This window comes from Acinonyx jubatus, chromosome C1 (genome assembly GCF_027475565.1).
Source record: "Acinonyx jubatus isolate Ajub_Pintada_27869175 chromosome C1, VMU_Ajub_asm_v1.0, whole genome shotgun sequence".
Lineage (NCBI taxonomy): Eukaryota > Metazoa > Chordata > Mammalia > Carnivora > Felidae > Acinonyx > Acinonyx jubatus.
Window position 1 is genome coordinate 72,023,409 of NC_069381.1, and position 24,074 is coordinate 72,047,482.

General features: G+C 34.2%; 1 protein-coding gene across 1 annotated transcript in view; it reads left to right on the forward strand.

The window, feature by feature from the left end:
* Positions 1 to 3,531: 3,531 nt before the first annotated feature.
* LOC106973313 (calcium-activated chloride channel regulator 1-like) overlaps positions 3,532 to 24,074 on the forward strand; it is a 54,347-nt gene continuing 33,804 nt past the window's right edge. Inside the window, exons 1-12 of the mRNA XM_053203364.1 lie at positions 3,532 to 3,624; positions 4,980 to 5,127; positions 5,485 to 5,593; positions 7,823 to 8,003; positions 11,734 to 11,961; positions 12,787 to 13,011; positions 15,415 to 15,592; positions 16,441 to 16,541; positions 16,898 to 17,122; positions 17,412 to 17,682; positions 19,152 to 19,391; positions 23,004 to 23,305. Coding sequence (XP_053059339.1) covers positions 3,532 to 3,624; positions 4,980 to 5,127; positions 5,485 to 5,593; positions 7,823 to 8,003; positions 11,734 to 11,961; positions 12,787 to 13,011; positions 15,415 to 15,592; positions 16,441 to 16,541; positions 16,898 to 17,122; positions 17,412 to 17,682; positions 19,152 to 19,391; positions 23,004 to 23,305 — 2,301 coding nt within the window. The remainder of the gene's footprint in view (positions 3,625 to 4,979; positions 5,128 to 5,484; positions 5,594 to 7,822; positions 8,004 to 11,733; positions 11,962 to 12,786; positions 13,012 to 15,414; positions 15,593 to 16,440; positions 16,542 to 16,897; positions 17,123 to 17,411; positions 17,683 to 19,151; positions 19,392 to 23,003; positions 23,306 to 24,074) is intronic.

Here is a 24,074-nt window from a genome sequence, read left to right on the forward strand (position 1 = left end):
TTTAAGATGTCTATACTACCCAAAGCAATCTACATACTTAATGCGATCCCCATCAAAATACCACCAGCATTTTTCACAGAGCTAGAACAAACAACTCTAAAATGTGTATGGAACCACAAAAGACCCCAAATAGCCAAAGCAATCCTGAAACAGAAAAGCAAATCTGGAAGCATCATGACTCCAGACTTCAAGCTATATTACAAAGCTGTAGTCATCAAGATCGTATGGTACTGGAACAAAAACAGACACATAGATGAATGGAACAGAATAGAAAACCCAGAAATGGACCCACAACTATATGGTCAACTAATCTTTGACAAAGCAGGAAAGAATACCCAATGGAAAAAAAGACATTCTCTTCAACAATTGGTGTTGGTAAAACTGGATGATGACATGCAAAAGAATGAAACTGACCACTTTCTCACACCATACACAAAAATAAATTCAAAATGATGAAATACCTAAACGTGAGACACAAAACCATTACAATCCTAGAGAAGAACATAGGCAGCACCCTCTTTGACCTGAGCCAGAGCAACTTCTTACTAGACATGTCACAAAGGCAAGGGAAACAAAAGCAAAAATGAACAATTGGGAACAACTGGCACTGCAAAGGAAACAATCAACAAAATTAAAAGACAGCCTACAGAATGGGAGAAGATATTTGCAAATGACATATCAGATAAAGGGTTACTATCCAAAATCTATAAAGAACTTATCAAGCTCAACATCCAAAAAACAAATAGTCCACTGAAGAAATGGGCAGAAGACATGAGTAGACACCTTTTCAAAGAAGAGATCCATATGGCTAACAGACACGTGAAAAGATGCTCAACATCACTCATCATCAGGGAAATACAAATCAAAACCATGATGAGATACCACCTCATACCTGTCAGAACAGCTAAAATTAACAATACAAGAAACAAAAGGTGTTGGTGAGGATACGAACAGGAAACGCTCTTTCACTGTTGGTGGGAATGCAAACTGATTCAGCCACTTTGGAGAACAGTATGGAGCTTCCTTGAAAAGTTAAAAATAGAGCTACCCTATGATTCAGCAATTGCACTATTATGTATTTAGCCAAAGGATACAAAAATACAGATTTGAAGAAGTACACGTACCCCAATGTTATAGCAGCATTATCAACAATAGTCAAACAATGGAGAGAGCTCAAATGTCCATCAACTGACAAATGGATAAAGGAGATGTGGTATATATATATACACACATATATACACACACACACACACATATATGTATATGTATACACACACACACACACACACACAATGGGATATTACTCATCAATCAAAAAGAATGAAATCTTGCCATTTGCAACAATGTGGATGGAGCTAGTATGTATTATGCTAAGCAAGGTAAGTCAGAGGAACACAAATACCATATGATTCACTCATATGTGGAATTTAAGAAACAAACAGATGAACATGTAAGTGGGGGGAAGAGAGAGAGTGGGAAACAAACTATGAGACTCAAAGATAGAGAAAAAACTGAAGGTTGATGGAGGGAGGTGGGTAGTGGGGAATGAGCTAGATAGGTAATGGTTATTAGGAGGGGCACTTTTATGAGCACTGGGTATTGTATGAAAGTGATGAATCACTGAATTCTACTCCTGAAACCAATACTGCACTATATGTTAACTCACTAGAATTTAAATAAAAAATTGAAAACAAAAAAGGTATAATGAAAAGCAAGGTATAAACATTAATTGAAGGCCTACTATGTACCAGGCACTTGTACACATAAGTACTTTCATATATGTTATTTCATTTAACCTCCACAACATTCCTTCCAGATGGGTATTACTGTCTGCATTTTACAGTATAGAGAATTCAGATTGAGAGAGGTTGAACCAAAAAAAAAAAAAAAACAAAAACAAAAAAAACAAAAAACTCTTTCCTCCAAGGAGTTTACATACATATTGGGAGGCAGGGGAGGTACTATGTGTCTTAATAATAACAAATGCAATACAAGTAGTATTGCAATACAAGTGGTATGTAATAAGTGACTGAAATGAGTACAAAAGAAAGATTACTTCTATTTTATGTTTATGTATTTATTTTGAGAGAGAGCGTGCACACACGAGCAGGAGGGGGCAGAGAGAAAAGGCAAGAGAGGATCCCAAGCAGGCTGTGTGCTGTCAGCACAGGGGCTCAATCTCACAAACCATGAGATCATGACCTAAGCCAAAATCAAGATTCAAGCACTTAATCGACTGAGGCACCCAAGTGTCCTGAAAGAAAGATTACTCCTACTGCAGATAGTTTGAGAAGATTTATGGGTGAGACAACATCTAAGCTTGACTGGCAAGGAAAGGACATTGTCAAGAGATGGAGATTGTTCAAGAACATTCCATTGAACTTATAGTTTCACTTCTGACATTCCTTACTCAAGTCGTTTTTGGGTAGGCTCAGAGACTCTTTATTCCCCAGTTAAACACTGGAAGACTATATATAAAGTTTTACAAAAGAATCCAATGAAAACACAGAATTGGCAAAAATTTACAAGAAGCTTTGTATTCATAATATAATATATAATGTTTAATAATAATGGCTAATATTTAGTGAGTGCTCATTAGGTGCCAGGACTCTTGTATGAAGTGATTTCCAAAGAATCACACCCTGTTATTAAGGATCGAGTGCCTGTCAGTGACCAAGGCAACAGTCAGGCTTAGATTCATCTGACTCCAAAGCCAGCTCACAATGTTATGTGTACAATTATTTTAAGCTAAGGGACATGGGCAGATTTGTGTTCAGTCCAAAAGAGAAATCTCAATTAAAGCACAGTAAATTGTCAAGTTATATAAGACTTAAAGCATCCACTGCTTCTTGAAAACTGAGATACACAAGTAGCCATCACAGAAGGTAACCAAAAACCCATTTTCCTCTTGACCCATAGTTGTCCCTGACTACTGTGATTATGTCACTCTCATCTACAGGAAGAAGGTAAACCCTAATTCATTGCCACTCCCATTCCAGTTCCTTCATTTGTTTTGTTTTGTTTTGTTTTGTTTTTTAAACAAACGTTTTTTACCTGCTTTTTCCTGGAGCTTCTTATTTCACTTCCTCATCCTTCCATAGAGTGCTTTTCTATAAAAAGATCCCAGGATTTGACAATTTCTTGATGATGAGGATGACGACGATGACTAACCACCATAATGAGAATGACAACTACACAATATAAGGAATTACTCAATTCGGTGAGTACTTAAGACTTAAGCTGTTTTAGAAAGTATGATAAATGTGTTCAGCATAATCTCCATTGCTACTTAACAACTTAAATCTTTAGGATGAGGAAGTAAGATAAGGAAGTTCATCAATATGTTTTAGTAATTCATCATGTTATATTTATGCAAATATTTTGGGCTAGATTCAAATTCCTGAGTTAAGGACATACATAAATACTCTCCTTGCATTTCCACAAGGTTTATTGTAACATGCAAAAATGGTGCTCAGTCTGTACGCTATTCTATTCCTAGCTTTACATCTCTTGCCTGGAATGAAAAGCTCAATGGTACATTTAAATAAGAATGGATATGATGGCGTTGTCATTGCCATTAACCCTAGTGTACCAGAAGATGAAAAACTCATTCAAAACATAAAGGTAAGAGAGAAAATTTTATTATCCACTTCTTTTAATTTCAGTAAGTATTTTCCATCCATGTTGCCAAGACACATACACATGCTCGCACAGAGTTGTAACTTTCCAAAATTGCTTTGACAGTAGTCATCATTTATGTAGTATGTATCTAAACTGTCAAGATTAATATTTGCTTAGTTTAAGTATGATTTAGCACATATTAATAGTATTAGTCATTCCCCTAATAAATTATTAAAAGGCCAAGCCACAATATTTTTTCAACTTGTTTAACAGAAAGACTTTAGAGCTAGTGAAGAATTCTTTCCAAGTTTTACCTTTATAAAGTTACTTTTTTGTTTAAATAGTTAACCTACACTGAAGCGCTAGATTGTCATTATACATTTTTTCAGTTTTCATACTTGTTCAACTCTAAAACATTTTAAAACTTTGATGTATTTGATTTTGAAGAAAATATTGCATATTCTTTGAAGTTGATTTACTTCTTAATTTTATTGGGATTAGTCAGTATAATAAAACACTTTATATATATAGCATTTTAATATATACTATCCCTTTTGATCTCCTCAATATCCCTATGAGGTAAATTATTACCCTTGTTGCATAAGGGTAACACAAAATAAATCTAGCAAACTGGTTTTTTTCAATTAACAAGTATAAAATCTACTAAGCTTTAAACTTTCAACCCGATTGTAAGCACCTCTCTTTAAATAAGCAACTTGCCAACAGCCTCCAAGTAAGTCTTTTATCACCTTTATATCTCACCCAGAACTCTTATTCCCCTCTCTAATCCATAACAGTGAATGTAGGTCTGGATAGGTAGAAAATAGCATTGATTTTTGAGCATATGGAAATGAGGAGTTTACAGAAAAAGAGACCAAGTAAAATTCAACGTATTTTTCAATTAATCTTTGCCAAAATATTTGGAGAAAGGGAGCTTAGATTTGCTTCTTCTTGTTTGTATATATACTTTCATGCTTATTTCACTGTGAAATTGTTACAATATATTTTTAATTTCTTCAGGAAATGGTAACCGAAGCTTCTACTTACCTATTTCATGCCACCAAACGAAGAGTTTATTTCAGGAATGTAAGCATTTTAATTCCAATGACCTGGAAGTCAAAATCTGAGTACTTAATGCCAAAACAAGAATCATATGACCAGGTAGAGTATTTTATCTAGCTCTTACATTGCTTTTTTCTTCCTGTGCTTCCTAAAAATTAACACTCAAATTTTTTTTAGTAATTCCTAATCACTACTTTAGTAATTAAATTAGAAATATTACTTGTCTTAATTGAGATAGAATAAATCTTTGTTTCTAGCACTCTTGTGATGTTTTGGTTTGTTCCTCTGCTTTTTAGGCAGATGTCATAGTTGCTAATCCTTACCTAAAATATGGAGATGATCCCTATACACTTCAATATGGACAATGTGGGGAAAAAGGAAAATATATACATTTTACTCCAAACTTCTTGTTGACTAATAATTTGCCTATCTATGGGTCCCGAGGTAGGGATAGCTATTTTATTCTTTTACTTGTATTTCCGTTGGAAACAAATATAACACTATGATTAATATTTTTAAAGAATTAAAAAGAGAGAAATAAGTACTGATTAATACCTTTGTCTGGAAATATAGTAGTTATGTTTAACATAATTATACTTCTTTGTGTGTCTGTCAATAATAAATTTAGTCATTCATTGATACTAACCCATTTCAACATTTTTGACCTAATGAAAGGTGTCAATCTCTAAAGTTCTTTGACTCTATGATGCTATGGATATGGGGTAGGGAGATGTAAATTACATGGACACTGTATTAAAATATTGTAAATATAAATTTATGAATGGCAATATTCTTTTATAGGCAGAGTGTTTGTCCATGAGTGGGCCCATCTCCGATGGGGAATATTTGATGAGTATAACGTGGATCAGCCATTCTATATTTCTAGAAGGAACACTATTGAAGCAACAAGGTATCATTGTATTGAACAAATTTGTTTTCAAAACTTTTCACTTATGACTTCTAAATTTTCTATACTTGGCAAACAAAGGCTATCTTGGTGATTGAATGTTCATTTAGTTAATTGCAATATCCAACCTCGCCCAATATGTATATGTCCAAATATTTCTGGGGATTCTACCTAGGAATCAAGATCAATCAGGAATTGGGACTCATTTCAGTATTCATGGGAATTGTACTAAAATATGTTATTGCCAGAGGAGAAAGGAAAAAGTTGTAGCCTAAACCTTGAGATATCTGAGAACTGGAGTTCAAGTTTGTACCCAATCTTTTATTTTTCCCAATTTTATTCCATTTGATTCATAACTCTTTAAGGTGAATCTGTTTCATGGAACTCAGTTAACCTACTAGAGCTTCATGTTATATATATTTTATTTTTCATTTAATCTTAAGCTGAAAAAAGTACTTTTCATAAGGATAAGTGAGTAAATGACTTTTGAAACATAAATATATTATTATTATTATTATTATTATTATTATATTCTTTAAATATAAATATAATTCTGGGTAGATCTAGACAGGTCCTATTAAAAAATAGATGAGATATTTAAATACAGAGTATTTAAAGAGTATTAAAGAACAATAGAGGGGTGCATGGGTAGCTCTGTCGGTTAAGCATCCAACTTTGGCTCAGGTCATGATTTCACAGTTTGTGAGTTCAAGCCCTGCATCAGGCTCTGTGCTGACAGCTCAGAGCCTGCAGCCTGCTTCAGATTCTGTGTCTTCTCCTCTCTCTGCCCCTCCCATACTCATGCTCTCTCTCTGTCTCTTAATAATAATAAAAAAACAATAAAAAATTTTTTTAAATAAAGAACAATAGAAATCAGTGTAACTGGAAATAAGTCCTTGGGATAAAAAAAAAAAAACATATTAGAGAAAAGAGGTGTGAGAGAAACATGCCTCTCCCCATATCTTTCATGTTGTTTGCTTTATCCCCACTAAGCTGCCTGGATTCTCATGCAGACAGGGTTCTCATGCCATGCAACTCCTCCCTGAACCACCTCCCTTATCTAAACAATGTTTGTTCATTCTTCCAGACTCAGTTTAAACGTTTTTTTCCCCAAGGGCCTTTTGCCTCTCCCAACATTTGGGGTCATATGTGAGAGTATCCCCAAGCAGTACACATGGGTTTCTCTCACACTGAGTAGCAGTGGTCTGTGTAATTTTATTTTCCACACTAGACTTTAATATCCTTGAGGATTTTTTAATCCCCTAGCCTTGGGCCTGGCACAAAGTAAAAGGTAAACAAATGTATCAAACAACAAATTTTTGATAAGTCAATGAAAAATGAGTAAGTTTTCTTATCAGTCATAAAAAAAGATATGAACTCCAACTGTGTGCCAGGTACTTTTGAGACAGTGTAAGTTTAATTTTCAGGCTTACTCTAGAGCTAACCGTCTTGGAATATATGACTCACCATCTTCTTTAATTCTTATAATACCAAAAAATATATCAAAGTAGATTAATATCATGACACGTAATATTAATGCAGAATAAAAGTAAATACTACAGATAAACAGGCATTCTTTAGAATCTTTTACCCATACCCCATCTCCCACTCCTTGCCAAGGACTTCACAATTATCTTACTTATCATAAAGACTAAATGGTTTGTTTGAATGCACAAGCATTTCCATGTAGGGTTTATTTTTATTTCTTCCTTCAATCTAGCTCAATGGTTTTCAAAATGTAAATTTCAAGATGCTATAAACACAAAACCACATGTGGTTTTGTACGTATGGTACACACGCATATATGTATATATGTATACATCTATATAGCAATATTTGTGTGTGTGTTTCATACATAGAAATTTAAGAGGGTTTTCAGCATAATGTTGACTCCCTCATTCCCACTATGAAGCAACTCCTCTGTATCTCTTAACTCATTTAATCTTTACAACATCCCTATAGCTTAGGAATTACCTTTAGCTCAAGGTCACACAGATAATAGACTTATTGGTCACATTAGTGAGCAATGAATGTTAATAAATATGAAATGGAATCATTGTTCTTGTTGACAACAATTGTAAATAGGGGTAGAACACTGTGCCTACTCTGTCAAAATGAAATGTTTGTCCGTGATCTATAGCAATTACCATTAAGGAAAGATTTTAGGATGTTAGTCTTTTTTCGTGATTTCTGGTCTTTATATGTAAATGTAATTTAATTCTTTCATCATAGATGTTCAACTCATATTACTGGCATTAATGTGGTTTTCAAGGAATGTCAGGGAGGCAGCTGTATAACAAGGCCATGCAGGCGTGACTCATTGACAGGGCTGTATGAAGCAAAGTGTACATTCATCCCAGAAAAATCCCAGACTGCAAAGGACTCCATAATGTTTATGCAAAGTCTCAGTTCTGTAAGTACCTTCTTTTTCTAGTGTCACAAAGGAACACTTCAGGAAAAAGCATTTATGGAAGCTGGATTTAGAACTATGAAATTATGTATACTAACAGAAATGAGGGAGATCATGCAGACAATTAATTAATGGCCATTTTCTCCAGCCTGTGTCAAGGTGTGTCTGGAAATGAGTCCACCTTTTTTTATTAACCGGCTTCTCTTCTTCACAAGTAGAACTGTACCCTTTTCATTGATGTCACACAATTTCTTACAACATCCCTTCTTTCATTTGTCTTCCATGGATTTGTGTAGTTCTAGAACTATAACCTTACTCTTAATTCTCTCTTCTAAGTGCTGGTCATACTACTTTCCTAAAGTAATTCATTCTATAGCTTTGGAAATGTACTGGCATTCTAGATTTTCTATTACCTTCACACTAAAGTACATCAAGCTATTGCAAAGTGATATTGTGCAAATGTACATGGCTCTACATAAAAAATTAAGGGAAAATTTCACAGTTACCAGTCTGACCAATTATAAAATATTAACAAAATAATTCAAGTTTTAAAGCTAATGTTTGACCTGAAATATCTGGTTTCAATGTATAAAACGTGGCAGATAAGAACAGGTGCCTTGGAGTCAGAAAGACTTGATATCAAAATGCAGTCGACCACTTTCAAACTGGGTCATTGTAAGCAATTTGCTGAATCTTAGATTTAGTTTTCTCTTCTCATAAATGGGAATTATAACACTTCATGATGCCATTGTTGTTAGGTTTATAAGAGGCAGTATAAATAAAGCATGATCATGGTGCTCAGCACAAGGTGAGTACAAAATAAACTTTTAAAGTTTTATTGTTTTAACGTATAAGATATTTGGATAATAGTCAATTGTCTCTTACCCTAGATATGTCCAGTCTCAATTAATGTAAACATATACATATTATAGTTACCTAATGAAGGTTTCTAAACATGTAAAAAAGATTTTTAAATATGAAAGTTATCAAAAACAAATCAAAATAAAGCATACCGGCTCTAGAAAGTAAGACTAACTTATTTAAAAGAAGTAAATTTCAATATACTAAATCACTAGCAACAAATACTTCCATGGGTAGAGGTTGGAAAGACCTATTATTTCCAATAAAATTTAAAATTGTTTTAGAGCCTATGGCATTAATGATGAAGAACTTGAGTAAAAATAAAGATCTGATATTTTCTTCTAAAACTCTTAAATGAACTCAATTAGATATTGAAGTAGAAGTTGTTTTCCAGTCTAATAAAGCTCCCTCCTGGAAATAGTTGCAACACAAGCCAAGAAAATTCATTTTAACCTGCTGAATCTGGATCTGCAAAGGCGAGCCAAAGAATTCAACATCCAAATAGACATCAGATCAGGTGACACAAGAGGATAATTGGAATATGTACTGTCTGTACCAAGCTATAAATCTCAAAAGCATCTGTCAAGGAGATAACTCAGGCTGCCGACCTGAGACATAAATAATAATGAAAAATATCATGTAGCTGAAATATGGAAGGCATTTAATTATATAAGCCATGTCTCAGAGATAAATGCTGAACATCTTGTCCAGAATAACACTAATTTCTAATTATCATAACATAGATTAAATGAATCGCATAGCATCTGTATTCAAGGCATAAACTCAGACCCAAAAGAGATATGATTTGAAATACCGAATGCTCAATTCCATGATTTCCTTCCCTGAAACTTCGAATCCCACATCATGCCCAACACTGTGTTAGGAGCTGGAAATACAGAAATAATTAAAGATAACTGTTCCTAAGTGACTCAATTTAATGAGAAAGGTAGAGATATAATAATACATACAGAGAGAAAGATTTATGAGCCAAGTTCTGTGAGAGCACAGCAAACATCAAATGGAGGTCAGAAAATGGTTCCTAAAGAGATGAAAAAAAATTGTATTTGAAAAAGAATGAGTATGAATTTGCCAAAGCAGGAACAGGAAGGGCTATTTTAGGGGGAACAAAAGTTTATAAAAGCAAAGGATGGGAAAAAGTTCAGGGATACCATGCATGATTACACAGTTGAGCACTGCCCAAATTATCTGCATCATGGTCACTAAAAAGTTTAATATTTATTGGACTAATTTTCAAGTAAATAGCTGTTGAAACAAAATAAAACAAAACCAAAAACTTGAAAACAGGTCCTTTTCTAATGTGCACAAAATCTCCTGTCCCTTTTCCCACTTGGGTTAGCAGAGACCCTTGTGAAAATTTCTAGCATACTCTAAGAACAGGAAAAAATTCAGTGTGGTATAAGCAGAGCATGGTGAGCAATGACCAGGAAGCCAGATTGAAAGAAGGAACTGGGACCTACAAAGCTAAGGTGTTTGGATTTTATCTAACTAGTTTCAGACTGGTGATATGATCAGCTTAATTCTTTCAGGAAGATAACCATACTAATAGTGCAGGGGAAAACAGAGTGAGATGATTGAGGAGGTAGAGAGACCGGTCAGAAGGCCATGGCCGTAGGCAGATAAAAGAACATGAAGTCTGCAAATAAAGGCAGTGGCAGTGGCAGTGGCAGGGGAAAGAGGGCCCAGATTTGACAGGCATTTCATTTCAGCAAGACTTGCTTCTCAGTCACCACTTTGACTGACCCTGTGTTTTTCTCCCATCCAATAAACCCCTTCTGGGAAATGTAAATCATTCTATAGTAAATGTAAGTCCTCCATATGAGAAGGAAAACAAAATCTTAAAACTTAAATAAAAAGTATTCAAATTTAATAATTTAGTTCTAAACTTGAGCTTACATCTGGAGACTATATCAGGAGGGCATTTTTAAATGTATAAAAATATTTAGGGGCGCCTGGGTGGCTCAGTCGGTTGAGCGACCTACTTCGGCTCAGGCCATAATCTCACGATTTGTGAGTTTGAGCCCTGCGTGGGCTCTGTGCTGGCAGCTCACAGCCTGAAGCCTGCTTCGGATTCTTTGTCTCCCTCTCTCTCTGCCCCTCCCCCACTTATGCTCTGTCTCTCTCTGTCTCAGAAAAATAAAAATAAATTTATAAAAATATTTCTAATAAGCTGAGGCTTATTGCAAGATGAATTCCTTCCTGAATGCTGCACTAGCTTATGGGAGAATTTTTCCAAGTTACAAAGTTTTCAAAACTTGGAGGATTTTCACAGATTCAATAGTAAGGAAACATCATTTGGCAGAATTACTGGATACAACTCACCACTTGCAACTGCAAGAAAAGCAATCACATTTCCTCATTTTCTCCCTATATTTTCATTACTTTGTCAGGAGTATTATTTTATGCCAGAGTTCACTGGAGCCAGTAACAATCCAGTTTGTTAAAATATCTGTTCTCAGGTCATTTTCTTTATCCCACTTTTAAAGGGCAGCTAGAAATCACGGCAAATCCAGTCCCTTTTCCATTAAACTAATTCAAGCTTGAGTCACCCAGGAGTTCAGAAGGGAAAATAAGAAGTTAGCTTAAGCAGTGGGAGTCACCACACTCCCGCCTCTTCTACGATCTCCCTACACCTAAGAGGATCACCAAAAAACTTTCCAGTGATGGTTTCACCTTGCTTCCTCTCTACTGAGGTATGCAAAATGGATGTCAGATTGTTAGATTACAGCATAATTTTTAATTGTCAGGAGGTGAAATCTGTGGAGGATGTATATGGAAACCAGCTGCATATTTGGAATGGAAAGTAGTGATTACCAATTATTGTAATAGTGTCTTCTCATCGATTTTTTTCCAGGTAACTGAATTTTGTACAGCAGAAACACACAATATGGAAGCTCCAAACCTACAAAACAAAATGTGCAATCACAGAAGCACATGGGATGTAATTAAGGATTCTGATGATTTTCAGAATGCACCTCCCATGACAGGAACAGATTCACCACCTCGTCCCACATTTTCATTGCTGAAGTCTAAACAGCGAGTAGTCTGTTTGGTACTTGATAAATCTGGAAGTATGGACTCAGTAAGACATTTATTTGTTAGCTCTCTTAAATTAAGTATTTGAGCTACTAGAAACATAGTTTAATCTTAGGTTTAGTTCTACTAAACTAACTAAAACATATATTTATTACTCTAAGTTTAGTACAGTGATTCTATATGAACAAGTACTAGAAGATAATACACTAAAATGAAAATAATTGTTATGTGAAGATAATTGGAGTATGGATTATGTTTATTCTTTAACTTTTAGGCCTAACAAACTAGAAACAATGTAAATGGACAAAAAAATTTATACATACTGCCACCATTGAACATATGTCATTCCAGTCATTTTTCTGTTAGTGTATTTGTTTTTCCTCAAAAATGTTATTATATTTTATATAGTATAATGTGATTTTTTTACTTACTATACCTTGAACACTCTCTATGGAGAAAATGATTTAATGATATAATTTTTAATGGTTGTATCATATGCATATACTGCAACTTAGTCAAATAACCTCCTGTTATTGGACATTTTAGAGTTTTCAACTTATTAGTGTTAAAAATTATGTTGCAGTAAACATCTTTGTATGCATTTTTAAATTATTTTCTTAGCAGGAATTCTTGCATATAAATAAAACTGTTAAATAAAAAGGCATAGATTTTAAAGGCTTTTCTAAGCATAACATAATTGATTTTTAAATTTTTTCTTCAACATTATTTCTTCTTAATAAAATAAAGGAGTTAAATTCTAAAATACAGTAATCAATTACTATCATGATCTCTGGCCCATGAACAACTTTGTCTTTCACCAATCTGTTAAGACTTGAGACTCAGAAGTTATGCAGACATCTTTTTCTTACAGGAAGACCGTCTCTTTCGAATGAATCAAGCAGTAGAACTATACTTGATTCAAATTATAGAAAAGGGATCCTTGGTTGGGATGGTCACATTTGAAAGTTATGCTACAATCCAAAATTATCTAACAAATATAACCGATGAGAATGCTTATGAAAAGATCACGGCAAACCTGCCTCAAGCAGCTGATGGTGGAACTTCAATTTGCAGTGGTCTCTCAGCAGGATTCCAGGTAAAATAAAAATGCTTTTCCAAATACCATTTGCCATTTACCATTGCTTTTCTTTTTGTCCCACTATCTTTTAAAAAGGGTCATGAGCTCACAGGGCCCTTATCTAAATAATTTATAATATCTAAATAACATACCACCTGTGGTTTACATCTGGAGCCTCTCTGAATGTGATCATTCCACCAGCACACTCTTGAGGTACTGAGTTGCAATGGGAGTGGTTAAATAAGGGGGAAAATCCAGTGCACACATAATCACCGTGATTTCCTTAAGGAGCTCCCCATTTCTTTAACACTGCCACAGCCTGAACTTCTATGAGTGGACAATAATGCTGTGGCGGAGACTGTGCAGGGAAGAGGGAATTTAGCAATATTTCTATGTTATGGATAAAGAAAACCTTAGTTCATCGAGTTAAGTTGACAATTAAAAATCACAAAGGTAGAGGTAGTTCCTCAAGCAGTATAGAACCAAACCCAAGATACACAGGTGGAAGTTTAAAGAAATGAAAATTGTGGAATAAAATATTGGGAGAAATTTTTGAGCACTTTATTAAACTGCCTTTATGGTATGCATTTGAATTTCTTCCAACCTAAGATAGCCTCTATCTAAGCCTATTTATTGTCATTTTTTAAAGTTTATTTTTATTTATTTTGAGAAAGAGAGAGAGAAAGCAAGCAGGGAGGGGCAGACAGAGAGGGAGACAGAATCCCAGTCAGGCTCCGCACCATCAGCACAGAGTCCTATGCGGGACTCAAACTCACAAACGCGATATCATGACTGAACAGAAGTCAAGAGTCGGTCGCTAACTGACTGAACCACCCAGGTACCCCTAATATCATTTTTTAAGTCACAAAAACTTCGCTTCACTGATCCTCCCATTGCTTCACCTGAAAGTGGAGATTATTACTCTTTTCCAGGCCACTAACTAATACCATCTCTCAGCTTTCTCATAGAGTCTATTTTTTATAAAGCATATCAGTTTAAGGATAAACACAAGCTCTGAATTTAGACAAACCTAGGATTCTGGCTCTATTATTTATTACCTAAATGACCTTGGATAAGTTATCCACTCAGAAAATCTCAGTTTACTCAAATAAGGAAATGTGGAAAACAATAATACCTAACTCATTTATTTGTGAGAATTATGTAAAATAAGTAAGTGCTCAAGAAAGGATTCCTATTACTATAATAGACATAATTCTTATCTATGTCTATTCAGTTCAAAAATATGACAGTAATATATCTTGGGACTGTGTCATAATGTTTGCACATATTGGTTGGTATGTTTTTCTTAATGTATTTTGATATATATCTTATGATCTTTTGACCACAGAGTCTATTGCTAAATAGATTATGTCAAATCACATTCAGTTATGAATACCTCTTAATTACTTTTATAATTAAACATAGCAATATATAAGCATTTTTTTTAGATAATCATGATCATAATCATAATCACAATAGCTAAAATTTATTCAGCATATACTAACTACCTTATTGCCTATGTTAAATACTTTACATGTATGATCTTATTTATCCTTACCATTATGTTTCCAGTCAGGTATTATTACTACACCTATTTTGTATGTAAGGAAACTGAGGTTCAGAGTAATTAAACATTGTTCTTAAGATCACATAGTCAGTAACTGGCAAATCTCGGATTCAAAACCTGTTCTTACCCCCAAATCCAAAAAGCTAATCACTACACTGAGTTATGGGGGGAGGGGGGTGGAGAACTAAACTCTAGCTATTCTATTTAGCAAATGGCAGAACGAGAATTTACTCCCAATTTGTCTGACTAAAGAGTTGAACTCTTACTAGAAGTCAGGAAAAGACAAAAACAAACAAACAAAACTTGTAATACTTGATAAATTTATAAACTTCCTACTTTATGTTGTTGGGTTTTTTTCCCCAGGAAATCCTGAGATCCTTCAATAATCAACTAAAATACATAAACAGGCGTATCATTTAACTTTGCATACCTGCCTTTAGTCATGACTTTGCAAGTGCTGTCTAGTGTGCTGCCAAAATCGCCTGGGTCATTTGCCTCCACCCCAAGCATCTCCTGGAAAACAATAATAACAACTAACATTCACTTAGTACTTACTATTTGCTAGGCGTTGTTCTAAGTGTTTTATTCTCCTTTCTTGGGTAGCTTGAATGTATATTGAAAGGATTAGAAGAACGGTTAACACTCTGTCTTTGAAAACCTAAAAGACCATTTACACATTACACTTATTTCCATGCCAACTCAGCCTGGAACGACAATGCAAAAAAAGTTTCCTTTTGCCTACTCTGATGCATGGGCCTAAAGACTTCTCGAAGACTAAATAACAGGCTTATTCTTATTTTAAATTGATTTAGATATGACATTCTATAACTAACAATCTGATTTTTCACTACCAGGCAATTATCCAGAGTAACCAGAGTACTTCTGGTTCTGAGATCGTATTACTAACAGATGGGGAAGATAATCAAATAAGCTTATGCTTTGAGGAGGTAAAGCAAAGTGGTGCGATCATCCACACTATTGCTCTGGGACCTGATGCTGCCAAAGAACTGGAGACACTGTCAAATATGACAGGTAAACCTTTGGAATGTGGCTTGAATAGAAAATACATTTTCAGTCTCTCCCATTCCAAGAGTTCTTTCCCCTTTAAACCACAAAACTGCTGAAAATTTTCCTATCCTAAAAATTAATCTTTGTCCCTTCCTTGTCCTTCTCTTTCAAATTAATCTTTCCTCTCTCCCCTCCCCCGCCACCTCTCTGCATTCCTACCTATACCAGTTTCTTCTAATATTAAGTCAACATTTACTGTCTTCATTCACTTCTCACCACTTTCTACCAAAACCACCAAATCGAAATTTCTTTCTCCATGGTTATTAATGACTTCTTCGACTGTGATTCCAAAATTCTTGCTCATATTTGTCATGTTCAACCCTACGGTCCAGGTTCAGATAGCCCTAATTCATAGAAGAAGAAATGGAATCCTACAGAGTACAAACAATTTGCCCAACGCTATAGATAAAGTACTGATTACCAATTTTTACCCTCAGCAATCCATCCTTTTCCATTCCTTATGACTAAGTAATTTCTCTTTTTGTTACTTCCTATATTATTTATTTTCTCACTTAATTTTTACTTAATTCTAAATTGTCATTCTCTAAATTACTTTAGTATACTTTAGTCACAACAAAAAATAAGCAGCCAGTTCAAAAAATTGTCTTAAGTTTCATCTTTATAACATTATTGAGTGATTAGATCAGCTTTGTTACTGTGGCAGGCCCTTATATCTAATGAGTGATATAAAAACAATAATATTTGGCCAGTTCTTTAAGTTTTCTTCAAATTTTATTAATAACAGCACAAGAACAAGTATGATTTTCCCAATTAAAATTAATATTATAAAAGTAAACACAATTCCATTTCAGGAGGACATCGCTTTTATGCCAATAAAGACATAAATGGCCTCACTGATGCTTTCAGTAGAATTTCATCTAGAAGTGGCAGCATCACTCAGCAGGCTATTCAGGTTGGTATCTGAGAAAAATTACTTGCCTTTTCACATTTGTAATAAATCTCCATTATCCTAAATAGTCATCTCCTTCTGTAATAAATAATTTTTGCCTGAAAATATTTCAGGGGTAGAGAAAAACATTCTTACTGTTTTTCCTTTTTTTGTGACACTTATAGCCATCTTTTCTTTTGATTCTTCTATTATTTATAACTACAAATGCTTTTATTTGCAACATTCTTCAAAGTAATTATTTTACTGAAATCTTATACATAAATTTAGAATTACTCTGAACTGACAAAACTTTGAAATTTTATTAACTAATTTTATTAACAAATTTGTTCTCTGTGTTCTTTGTTTTATTTACATAACAGTTGGAAAGTAAAGGCTTGACTATTACAGGAAAGAAATGGATAAATGGTACAGTGCCTGTGGATAGTACAATTGGAAATGACACTTTCTTTGTTGTCACGTGGACAATACAAAAGCCAGAAATTCTTCTCCAAGATCCAAAAGGAACAAGATATGAAACCTCAGATTTCAAAGAAGATAAACTAAATATTCGGTCTGCCCGTCTTCGAATACCAGGAATTGCAGAGGTAAGAATATTCTTTTTTCTCCATGATTTATCAATCAATTTTGAGGGGAAAAAATGAAGATAACATGTACTACATTGTCAATATTAAAGCAGTGACAGATCATCTGTCATAAAAAAAAGAAGCCAAGTAGAATGGTAAGAGATTCATATCTATACTATTTACTAGCTTATAAAATTGAATATCAAAAACCATTACTATTGCCCTGCTTAAATTTCTAAATAATTTTGTATTCCAAACAAGAATAGGAAAATACCACAGAAGCTCTCAAATAGATATGTTGGATTTTCAGACAGGTACTTGGACTTACCACCTTCTAAATAAACAAGCCAAATCTCAAGTGCTAACAGTGACAATGACTACTCGAGCAAGAAGTCCTACTACACTCCCAGTAATTGCAACTGCTCACATGAGCCAAAGTACAACACATTACCCTAGCCCAATGATTGTTTACGCACAAGTCAGTCAAGGGTTTTTGCCTGTTCTGGGAATCAACGTAACAGCCATTATAGAAAGTGAAGATGGACATCAAGTAATACTGGAGCTCTGGGACAATGGTGCAGGTAATAAGAATCTGCATCAACTTCCACTGAACCTAAAATCCTACTACAGTCCTGTAACTTAGAAATAACGTGAATGGGGGCGCCTGGGTGGCTCAGTCGGTTAAGCGTCCGACTTCAGCTCAGGTCACGATCTCACAGTCCGTGAGTTCGAGCCCCACATCGGGCTCTGGGCTGATGGCTCAGAGCCTGGAGCCTGCTTCGGATTCTGTGTCTCCCTCTCTCTCTGCCCCTCCCCCGTTCATGCTCTGTCTCTCTCTGTCTCAAAAATAAATAAACGTTAAAAAAAAAAAAGAAATAATGCGAATGAATCAATTTTAAGTAAATCAAATTTGATTTTAATGTTTTTAGTACTTTCTACCCAGTTATCTTGACCAGGCATAGATATGAGCATATTTATTTTCTTTACATCTTATGAACAGTTTTACTTGCCCCATGGAACTTGAGTACAATTTTTCTCCATTTTCATTAGTGTCAATGTTTTGTATATGTTTCTTCCAGTTTACATTTTCCTTATTTTAAGATTCCTATATGATATAATAATAGCTAATGTTAATTGAATACTTACTATGAATTACTTTTCCAAGGTTAAAGGTTAGCGAGTAGCCAAGCCAGTCTTTGAACCCAAGCAGACTGATTCCAGGGTTCATGTACTTCTACTCATTTCCAAAATTATTGCTAACATTAGTGCTCATGAACAGTTAGGACTGTCATTGTTATTCTGTTGAATGGCTAATTATTACATTTTATTACATTGTATTATCTAGGTGCTGATACTGTGAAGAATGATGGCATCTACTCAAGATATTTCACAGATTTCCATGGAAATGGTAGATACAGTTTAAAAGTACATGCCCAGGCAAAAAAAAACACAGCTAGACTAAGTTTAAGACAAAAACAGAACAGAGCTTTATATATGCCAGGCTACCTTGAAAATGGTAAGTGTCATTAAGATCGAAATGTGTCATTTGTTTAGATAAGTTACATATGGCAAGCACTGAAATTATCATGTACTATGGAAAACAGAAGCATACAGTTATATATATAATCATCTGTGTATTTCAAAACCATATTCATGTTAATAGACCTAACACAAGACTATGCTTCCAATATGTTTTGTTTACATCCCCCTCAGTTCATTTCATTCACATTGAAAAAAAATGACTGAGCACCTCCCTAGGTGACAACCACTGTGCTAGAGGCTTGAGCTACAAAGCTTTATAAGACACGATCCTTGTCCTCAAAGAGTTTACAGTTAAGTAATAAATACAGATATGTTAAGAGATAGTTCTAATATTGTCTAATGTCTGCTCAACTTTTAAATGACACCAATAAAACAAGCTTTTTTCACTAAAAGCTGTTACTTCTCAATGTCTGCTATCAATCAATATTAACCCTCTACAGCTGCAAGATGATATTACAAGATAAAGAAACAGCATTATGAAAAGTCACAAAATTACTTTTTTTGGCAGGTAAAATTGTACTGAACCCACCCAGGCCTGATGTCAGTGATGACATGGCAGAAGCTGAAGTAGAAGACTTCAGCAGACTAAGCTCTGGAGGGTCATTTATTGTATCAGGAGCTCCTCCTGCTGGTAGTCATACTCATGTGTTCCCACCCGGTAAAATCACAGATCTTGAGGCTAAGTTTAAAGGAGATCAAATTCAACTTTCATGGACTGCCCCTGGCAATGTCCTTGATAAAGGAAAAGGTAAGTTTCAAATTATGTTTTAAAATATGACAAAGAAATCCCTTTGGCTTTCATCTGCTAAGAATTTTCTAATGTCCTATTTATAAATAACATGTATAGAGTGTTTATTATGAGCCATTACTCACCTACTTTCAGATGGAAAAATTGAAGCTCCAAGAGACAATGAACTGGCCCAAACTATTTCTATGTTTAATAACTTGGAAATCTAACCCGCTCTTTTCAATTCTGTTGGGTCAAACAGCCTCTCACAATATGAATTGTCTTAGAAATGACTTTGAGAAGACTGCTCACACCTTTCTGTTGCATTTTCTTCTTCCTAACAAAGAAAAGATTTTCTAAGTGTTTATGTACTTGTATAATTTTATTCATTGATCTTTTGTTGAATTTTCAAACACAGTACTAAGTTCCTAAGACATAATCCCTACTCTCAACAGTCAGTTGAGTGCAGAAGACACTTTCTGCAAGTAATGGCAGTCCATTGGAAGGCCAGAAACTCCTGGTTGGGGGTTCAGATCACAAGGTACATCATAACTTCCTAGGGAAGACTATCCCTGACCTAACTTTTAAAGAATGAGAAAAGTTAGCCAAGTTAAGTGAAGGTGTCCCATGGAGAGAGAGGATCACATGCAGGGAAACTCACCAGTTAGAAGAGACTTGGCCATGGACTTTGAATAAAGTTGAAAGCTGAAATAGCTCATTCATTCAAAGTTCCTTCTAATAAATTGCCCTCATTTCTGAAAGGTAAGGAACTTTTATCTATACTTTAAACTGAATTTAATTAGTATTTATTGAATGCCTATCATATTCCAGTATTGTGCTAGACTAGTAGATTCTTATGAGATAAAGCCAATCTTGCTATTTTCCCTTTAAGGTTGGAAAATTATCAATATCGATATGAGATAAAGCCTCTCAAAAGAAAAGATGCTTTTTAGTCTTTCATTTCCTATACAGCATTTTTCAAAGCTGTATTTCTTTTTATCATATTACATAAGGAAAAAATCATTCTAAAAAAACAAAGGAAATATAGAATATGCAAAAAGAGCTCTTTTGTACTTCAGTGTTGAAAACTCTTATCATGACAACTTCTGAAATATATTAGTTTTTCATGCTATGATCCTTAAAATTATGGCAGAATAAAATTTTAAAAAATACTTGCACTGAAAAAGCCACAAATAAAATTACCTGACCAAATGTTTAGTTCCGAATTGAATTCAGTCAAGACCAAGTCTTCAGTTCAAGATTGGTTCATAATGCTGATTATAGGAACTAAAAGAAGGAAGAATGCATTACATATGGACACTGGGAGAGAAAGAACTTCACTATGTTTAACCACAAATGCCTAAAATTAGGTGGACCTAATCTCTATCTTTCCTTGTGACAAATAAGAAGAGGTTGTAGTTGCTATCAAATGTTAACCATCAAGCATTGCAAAAGAAGGTAGTAGCAGTATCTCATTCTTAAAGAATAAATGAATATCTACATAATCTCCAATGAAGTAAAATTCTCAGGGACCCAATTTCCATATCTGTCAAATATAAAAATTACTAGGTGACCTAGAAATATTAAAACAAGTTGATGTAATTCTAATATTTTATAATTCTCTAATTCAATTATTTTGGGCATCAACTTAATAACTATATTGTTGGTCAACAAGAGGTCAAATACGAACCCAACACTGTGCCACATACTCTAGTTGATAAAAAAAAGGAATGTAAAACCTACTCTTTGTCATCAAGAATATAATCAAATTAAAAAGATAAATTGAACCTCCATAAAATAATATGGAAAACTCCATTCTGTGCAATAGGAGTCATCTGAGTGGATAAGATATGTGAACAAGTCTTCATGAAGACATTGGGCTTCCTGTTGGGCCTTGAAGAATGAGTACAATTTGCATAAGTAGGGAGAGGGAGGCACGTTCAGGGAGTCAGACCAAATAATATGATCAAGTTCAAAAAAAGCAAGAATTCATAATAAAATATCTGAATTAAAAATAAAGGTTAGATAGATAAACAGACCCACCTAATTGGAATGCAAGGTATATGTGCAGAGTAGTAAAATGGATTGATCAGGCCTATTACCAAAAAACTAGAATGCTAAGACAGAGGGTCTGAATTTTTATTAAAACCACTAAATCGAAGTTATTCACCACACACTTAAAACACCTTCAACATTTCATGATAAAATAGTTTTCACTTCAAACAAAGACATGTGATGTTCTTACTGTTCATGGCATTTTGGAATATGAGAATATATTTTTATATCGATAGCTCTGGTAGATCTCTAAAAGCATTTGGGAATAAAAAAATATGTCAGGATCTTCCTTTCTTTTCTTGACAAAGTAACAGTTATAATAACTAATATTTCAAACATTTAGGTCCCAGACACTTTGCTAAACACTTTTCATGCATTATCTTATATAATTCTTACCAGTCGAGTACTAGGCATTCAATAAATATTTAAATGAATTGAATGATTGAATTTCCATTTTATACATAAGAAAACTGAAGGTAAAAAGGTTAAATATATTTTTCTTTGTTACACGACTAGAAAGTAGTAGAATTGGGGTACTAATCAAAGTCTGCCTAGCTCTTAAGCACATTTTAACTAGTACACATTCTAGCCTCTCTTCTTCCTTTTGCCCTTTATCCTTATCCCTGTCCCCCATACTACTGATGTCTACTCTCCCTTCTAGTCCTTCCTTTCAGCTTAATGAGAAATAACACAGATGTGGAATACTGGATGTCTTTCCTAGACTTGAGCGTTATTGTGATCCTTGTTCTAAAAATAGATTTAGCTCCTTATATTTCTATTTCTTAAAAAAAAACCTAGATTTCATTTTTTAGTACTATATGATTTTGAATTAATTTTTTGTGATTAGATAACTAGATAAAAATTGCTCGCATATTTGCTTTTTTTTTTTTTTAATTCTCAAGTTAGTCAATATACAGTATAATCTTGGCTTTAGGAGTAGAACCCAGTGATTCATCACTTACATATAACACTCAATGCTCATCCCAACAAGTGCCCTCCTTAATGCCCATCAACCATTTATCCCACCCACCCCCAGCCCCCATCAACCCTTAGTTATTCTCTGTATTCAAGAGTCTCTTATGGTTTGCCTTCCTCTGTGTTTTTATCTTACTTTTCCTTCCCTTCCCCTATGATCATCTATTAAGTTTCTCAAATTCCACATATGAGTGAAATCATGTGATATTTGTCTTTCTCTTGACTGACTTATTTCGCTTAGCATAATGCACTCTAGTTCCATCCACATTATTGCATATGGCAAGATTTCATTCTTTTTTATCACCAAGTAATATTTCATTGTGTATATATACCTCACCTTCTTTATCCATTCATCAGTTGATGGACATTTGGGCTCTTTCCATAATTTGGCTATTGTTGATAGCACTACTCTAAACATTGGGGTACCCCTTCGAATGGGCATTTTTGTATTAAGATGGAATGACCAGATAAAATCTACATCTGCAATTTCTATACCCAAATCCTAGTGTGTGTTTCTGATAGGCCCCTAAATGTAAGACAGTGTGGTGGTAATACGGCATCCTAGTGATTTTAATATACATGAAATTTCTATTTTTTTTCCAGCCAACAGCTATATTATAAGAATAAGTAAGCATTTCCAGGATCTCCAAGAAGATTTTGACAATGCTACTTTAGTGAATACTTCTAGTCTGACACCTAAGGAGGCTGGCTCAATAGAAGTTTTTGAATTTAAACCAGAACCTTTTAAAATAGAAAATGGCACCAAAATCTATTTTGCAATTCAAGCCATCCGTGAGGCTAATCTCACTTCAGAGGTTTCTAACATTGCACAAGCAATCAAGTTTATTACTCCACAGGAATCCAGTGTCCCTGCCCTGGGTACCAAGACTTCTGCAACCAGTTTGGCAATTTTAGGATTAACTATGGTTTTATCTATATTTTAAACTACAAAATGTATTAGAAATAAAATTCAATGTTATACATACTCGGTTAACATTTATTTAGAACTTAATTTGCAATACTTGTTTATTACAAAACTCTGTGTAATAGAAATGTACAAAAGTTGTAAATTTCCTGTTTGAGTTCATTAATAGTGATTAGTTGTTAAATGTAAATCAAAATGAATATACCATTTCCTATCTTTGAAAAATCCATTTATTAACTCAATATAAAAAGAAAATGCATATTTTACTTAAGGGTGTTTTAAGAAACATTTTCAAAGTGTGTTACAAATTAACTTGATGTAGTAACAAAATCAGAATTTACCTAAGCCCTTTGAAAAAAATGTATTTATCCACAACAGGAATAATTTTATAGCAGAATTATTTAGGCTTTATTCTTGCTTATGAGTACTTCATGTTTACATAAACTATAGGAAACATCATAATAAAGTTCTACTTATATCCTGAGACCATTGTTAGGTCCTAAGAATATCATCACCATGATGCCCCATCGGGACAGGGATTTTTTTTTTTCAATGCTATATCCTCAGCTTCTAGAATGGTACCTGACACATAGTAGATATTTTGTTAAACAAAATTAACAAATATAGGGGAGTACGGGAATAGGCAAAATGGGTAAAGGGGAGTGGGAAATACAGGCTTCCAGGTATGGAGTAAGTCATGGGGGTAAAAGGTAGAGCATAGAGGGGACAAAAGGAAAAAATTAATGAAT